This window comes from Phymastichus coffea, unplaced genomic scaffold (assembly GCF_024137745.1).
Source record: "Phymastichus coffea isolate CEN01 unplaced genomic scaffold, Cenicafe_Pcof_1.1 PCOF00036, whole genome shotgun sequence".
In the NCBI taxonomy this organism is placed as follows: domain Eukaryota; kingdom Metazoa; phylum Arthropoda; class Insecta; order Hymenoptera; family Eulophidae; genus Phymastichus; species Phymastichus coffea.
The window spans coordinates 223,085-229,723 of NW_026706847.1; the positions used below are offsets into that span (position 1 = coordinate 223,085).

The 6,639-nt window shown below is 29.6% G+C and overlaps 1 protein-coding gene across 1 annotated transcript; it reads right to left on the minus strand.

Annotated features, from left to right (window-relative positions):
- Nucleotides 1–1,406: 1,406 nt before the first annotated feature.
- Nucleotides 1,407–2,386, minus strand: LOC131663592 (mucin-2-like). Its single transcript, XM_058934070.1, has 2 exons — nucleotides 2,284–2,386; nucleotides 1,407–2,052 (listed from the first exon to the last, which is right to left on the minus strand). Exons 1-2 carry the CDS (start codon nucleotides 2,365–2,367, stop codon nucleotides 1,564–1,566), a joined length of 573 nt encoding a protein of 190 aa, XP_058790053.1. The 5' UTR covers nucleotides 2,368–2,386; the 3' UTR covers nucleotides 1,407–1,563.
- Nucleotides 2,387–6,639: the final 4,253 nt, after the last annotated feature.

The following is a 6,639-nucleotide window of genomic DNA, read 5'->3' on the forward strand; positions in this document are numbered from 1 at the left end:
CACGAAGGGGCAAAAATTGAGTAGAACCCGATGGTGGTTCACGTAAAACAGCTTCAGGCGGATGCGGAAAACCAGTTTGGACGCTGAGTTTTGTAAGTAATACCGCGTCCGCATGCGTAAAGTAGATTCAGTCGAAAGAATCAAGTCACATGCTTTCTGGCAAGGACAAAATTAAGGATGATATTATCACGTGCTCAGCTTGAAGGCTGTATATATAAAGGAAGTTGTTAAACGACACTTAATTGAAATAAAATAAATTGACTGATCATAAATTATTTGATATTTTGCGATACGTAATGGCTTTATTATTAGAAAATTGTATTTCGATTAAAATAAAGCATATGTGGAAAACTTATTCGAGGAAAATATATGATTTTTAAATCAGTAGTGAGTCTCTGTACAGTGTCAATGTGACGTGACATCTATAATAAAAATTTTGAAAAATCGACGTTGCATAATTATCCGAAAGATTATCGCTACAAAATATGATTAAAAGAAAGAAATTGTCACCGATTTTCAAGTAAATAAAATATATAATCTATAATCGATGCTTTATTATATATTTAGTACATATTATCCACAAATTTAAGCTTTCATTCTAATTTTTTTCAGAATAGTGAACAGCTGTTTTTGTAAAAGTATATCGAAAATTTCTTAAACCTTTTCATAACCCATAAAACTTAAATACGGATTTTTTAAAGTTAATATCCCGAAGAACTTGAGAAACAACTTAAAAAATATATACTCTACTTAATGATCAGAGACAAAAACTATAGCGGAAAAACTTAGTAGCGCTCTGGAAAGGTTAGTTGGCGTTGCCGGCTGAGCTGTCTCTGGGGATAAATTGATCAAAACCTGATATTTCGTTTGGATACTAGACTTGTAAAATTACTCAAAGCATACACTTATACCAAGTATTAGGTACTGTAAACCTTATATGTTTACAAACTAAAGTTTTTCTATACGCATCTACAAGTTTAATTGTTAAATTTTTTACGCGAGTATTAAGTAAAGCAGAAGAATTGATACCTAAAGACATAAAAGCTAAAATTTTTGACAACTGTAGAAAACATAGCTTTGAGATACTTATTATAGATGTTTTCAGCAATCGAAATTTAGCGTCGTTCGAATGCTGAAAACGCACTTATGTTGCTAGTTAAAGGCAATTTGCGTATATTAGATTAAGCGGATCGTTTGGTAAGTGGTTTGTTTATTTTTGTAAAAGTAATAAAGTCCAATGCTTATTAACTAACGGTGATAATGAATATCTGTTTCTTCGGTTCATTAATGCTGCTTTTGATATTTATCGTTACCTCTATTTTGAATAACTAAATAATAATAAAAAAAGTTATATAAGTACTATATATTTTATAAGATTTTTTTATTTTAAATGCAATGATATTTTCTACAAATTTTCTAAGTAAATATTGTATTATAATGACTATTTCTAAATGTTTAATTTTTACATATTTAATTTTTTGTCCAATAATCGATTATTCATTTTTCTTTACAAACTAATCTTTGCTACAAATTAACTGACTACATTGATATTTCTGTATTGTTCTAGGCAGCAGGAACAGTTGGCGCAACAGTAGTGCCAGCCGTTTCCCCACCAGATAGAACTGCTGGCTGAGTAGCCATGGGTGCCGGACTAGAAAGAGGAGTGGAAACAGAAGGACTGTTTGCGGAAGCAGCAGTGGGAGCGGGCAGCGTGTTTCCTGGAGGTACTGTAGGTGGAGTATTCACAGTTTCTGGACGAGTGATTGATGGTGAATTTATGATAGAAAATCCCGGTAAATTAGGAATACCGGGAATGGATGGCAATAAGTTGAAACCTGTTGTCGAACTATCACTTGTCAGTGGCTGTGAAGTTGTATTCTGGTTATTGATTGATTGAACATTGGCAAAACTTGAATTAGGACACTTGAATTTACAATATGTTTGTAACGCATTTGCCAATGCAAATCTTGATTTTCCGCACGCAATATCGCAGTAATATTTTGAGATATTCGTAGCATAACCGAAGAATTTTGATAGATTTTCATTTTGCGCCTGTAAAATGTCAATATTTATTTGAAATATTCTCTTGCTAGTCGATTTAATGTACAATTATTCTAACAGCAATCTTAAAATTTCAAGTTGTTTGAAATTGCATATGAACTTCAAATTATCGAAATTGAAGTTACCGAAGTTTCATTATACATTGCTGTGCTTTATAAGTAATAATATATAAATAATTGATTGCTCAAAATATAGTGTTTGAGAAAAGCAAAAACATTTTACCTTACATTCCATAAAAATCCATAGTGTGATAATAATTTGTAAGCTGTAGACTGTGTGGAGATGGCTTCGTTTTTTGTTATACATTGTTATTATTGACTGATCTAGGCATACAACGGTTCGATACTATTTCACTCGAATCCACAGTTCTATATATATAGTTCTCGCGTTAAATATCTTGAGAAAAAAGTATTTCCTTCAAGTAAAAAGAGGTTAAAACGCGCCTAGGCATAATGTTTATGACTACGATAATTTTTATTGTTTCTACAAACATCTTTTCAGAAAAGGAAATAGAGATTCCATATCAACTTTAACTATAAATAAAAAGATGTCCTATGTTTACTATTATGTACGTAGATTTTGAATGAATATAGAACAACTTAGTATAAATATAAATTTAGAAGTATATACAATTAATAGTAGTAGTATATGTGAGTAAGAATGAAATGTTAAGGACTGACAAAAAAACTGAATATATGTTAGCAACGGTACGACAACCAATTCAAATGTCATGACTACAATTATTTTGTAAGTGGAAAAATAAACGTTTTTTATTATTTTTATTATAATAATAAATATATATCGGCACATTTGAATGTGCCGTTAGAACGTTACACGCTTGCTATTGCGATGTAAAAGAGGATTAACCCAACCTTATCATTGAAGCAGCCAAAAAGCATTGACGTCCATTAGAGAGAATGTAACGCTGCAAGTCCTATTCAATAGTTGAAATTATAGCATTCGACATTCAACGTTACGGCTTCAGTGCTGCAAATCTACAACATTTGATCCATTACTCAAGTTTCAAAGCTGGAGCTGCAGTGCTGGATTTTCCAGGATATAAAATCTGTGTAAGAAGTTTGTCATCAGTGATAAGCATGAACTTGACGTGGTATAAAGATAACTTTTTTACTGTCCAAATAATTTCTAATGCTTCTTTATTGATTTGAGGATAACGTTGTTGGGTTGCTGTCAATGTACGAGTAACATAAGCAATTAGACGTTCAATTTCGCTAACAAATTTGGTTGAAAACACTAGGCCAAGATCAGTTTGATAATTAGTGAGAGTAAAGACAAAAATGGCTCGTACGATATGAGAACTCCAAAAGAGATAAGTATTTTTTCAGATCTTCATTTGCTTTATTTGCTTCAGCAAACTACTACAATAGTTTCACAAGAAGGATATCTCTAAGTAAATGATGGAATAGCGCTACGTTTGGTGTGAATGAAGTGCAAATTGCTTTTCTAATGAATAATTCTAATACTTCAGGAGTAGAATGATTTGGTGAATTTAGAAATAACTTCGGTTTGTTCGTTGGATTCGTGAACACCTCGAGAGTCAATTTTATGATCTAAAACATCTATCGACGTCGATGCAAATATAGATTTTGAACAATTAACACGAAGTCCGTGAAGTTCCAATTGTCAAAACGGAATCAAGTACTCGAAGCAAGTCTTTAAAAGAATCATTAAAAACTTATAAATAGTCGAAAAAATCAGTACATATTTTTCAAAAAGTTTCAAATCATTTGAAAATTCAGCATTGATTTGTAATTGCCAGTAGTGTCTTCATTCATTCTTTAAATAGCTACTCAACTCCATCACTACTTTCTAGAATAAGATATGCGAAGTTTAAGCTTCTACATATATAAGTTAAAGTTCTAATGTACAATTAAAATCTGCAACATTTTCTAAATCAAATTTATTAAAAACTATTTCGAAAAAAGATTCAATAAAGACATTTAAAAATATTATCACTTAGTACGTACAATGTATGATATTCTCATGATTCTAATGTGGCTAAATGAGGAAAAAATGTCATTGGTCGGGTGTGTGTGTATGTGTGTTAATCATTCGAACTCTTACTCTTACGTCATCATTTCGTTGTTGACATTAATTATTTTTTCGTATTAGTCCTTAAATTCAAAATCTATACCTAGTATTATTTCGTAAATGTTTTTTTCAACTTTGTAATGCTTAAATTGACACGAATCACAAGTTATAAAATAAAAACAAAAATCACAATGAAAATGATATCTTAAAATGATTGATAAATAATATATATTTCATCAAGTTATTTACTTTAATATTGAATAACTTTTTTACGACAGAGCTATAAAAGAATATAGGAATTATATATGATAAGAATTGATGAAAATTATCCATGTTAATGTTTGAAAGGCGTTGTTAATTTTAAGATATTTTGATTTTCGTCATTTACACAAAAATGAGCAAACAGGTTGCTATAACCAAGTATAATTGAAACATTTATTTTAAGTTTGAATTTGAAAGCTTCTCTGATATACCGATCCAGATATCGTATCTGCAGCCGGTAAAGTAAGTTCCAAAATTCTTTAATCAATTTTTGTATTCAACTACAGCGGGCGACAGAGGGCACAGTCAGCCATTGCTTGAGCGATATTCGCCAGAGCAATGTATAGCGTTTGCTGCTGTTGCTGTCTGATAACCGGCTTTTACTTCACGCAGGCACGTTCTCCGCAGGACAACTGTGAAAACATTGATCCCGAATGCGGAACGTATCACCTGCTATATGTGCCGAGCGATGCACTGCATATCCCCTCGTCACTTGATCTTTAATCAATACTTTGAACTCACTATTTGAAAATTCATATTATGATCATATTTACATTTATGGTTAGGTTTTTATTAATGGGTAAGATTTATATAACTTGAACAGTTGATTTGAATAAATTAAATCATTAACGTGCAACTACTATTAATGTATATCAATAAATTGTAATATTTTTAGTATTCAAACCGAATGAATTTATATAAAAAATATCATGAAAGAAATCTTATACGAATTTAATCATCATTAGTTGCAATTCACTTCACACAGCGAACGTGATATTCAAACAAAGGAAACATTATTGTCATACTTTGATCGGTTCACAAAAATTTATATCGCAATTTTAAACAGTTTTTGCTGTTTTTAAAAGTATAATATATATTTTTAATGTAATTTTCATATCTCTATGTCATATTTTAATAGGTTCCATTTATGATTAGCCCTATGAATACTTACTCTGTACATATCTGTATACGTGATATACACATTACTCTATTGTTTCTACATAAAAAGTAAACTCTATTAGTATAAAACTCAAGCACATATTGAATTAATAAACTTATATTGCATTATAGAAATGTAATATACGTGTTGGAAATTTGTACTTTTTGAACATTTCAGTTTGTTTTGCGTGTAAAATGCTTTTATTATAAATCTAATACTAGAGAAGATAAATCTACAGATTCTACATTCTTATATCTTAATATTTGAAACAAACACGAAAAAAACTTTCAGATAATTTGCATTATCCTAAATTCTTTTAAACAAGAAAACAATTATATATCATCGATCAAAAGTTTTTCGCTTTGGCATTACGATGTCAATACTTTATCAAAGATATTATTCTACTTGAAGGTTACTTATTTATCATAATAATATGGGGTATTTAAAAGGATGTTGATTAATAAATTATTAACTAATATTGCTTCTAAATCTATTTATTGTTAATAGTTAATACTCTATTTTCACAATAAAGTTATAAATTGAAATTAGAGCATTCGAAAATAAATTGTGAATTTGAAATTAACGTTGATAGTAGTATAATAAATAAATTGTTGATCAATATGCCTTTTCAAACTTAAGGGGACCAACTAGTATTAAACAGTGAAAATTGAAAGTTTTCTTTGTTGGTATATTAAAACCTTTTTAATAAAAATATCGTCGTGAAACATTATTTACCTCAAAGTACTTTGAGTAAGTTTTCATATTTTTATATATGTCATTTTATTTATAGAAAAAATTTTACGTTATACACTATTCTGAACGTCAGTGTCAACTGAAAACATTATTTAAGGGGTCATTTTTCTGATTAGGATCTATAGTGTAAGACGACCAATATCATTTTCAATACATTTTTTCCCCATTTCAAAATTAGTTTTTCGGATTTTACGAAAACAAATGGAGAAAATTTTTTAAAAACTAGTTTTTAAAAATGAAAAAATATATTTATTGAAAAAGTACTCCGTTCATCTCACAGTATAGATTCTCACGAAATAAATGGGCTCTTAAAAATGTTTTCAGATCACTCTGACGTTGAGAATTGTTTACAGAGCCAAATATTTTCCATAAATAACATGATACATTCACAAAGACTTTGTGGGATGTATTCTCCCGATTTTGAAACTTTTAGTTAAAAGTATTAAAGCTTATTCCATTTATTAGAACGTTTTCAACATTTTAACAAGACACTTTCAATTTTCATTGTTTAACACTGGTTGGCCTCTTAATAGTTTGGATAATGAAAAGTTTATAAAATTGTTAAATAACTG

Coding starts and splice junctions, on each gene's coding strand:
- LOC131663592 (XM_058934070.1), bottom strand. CDS start 2,367: ATGTATAACAAAAAACGAAGCCATCTCCACACAGTCTACAGCTTACAA. Junction 2,053..2,283: donor GGATTTTTATGGAATGTAAG/GTAAAATGTTTT, acceptor GACATTTTACAG/GCGCAAAATGAAAATCTATC.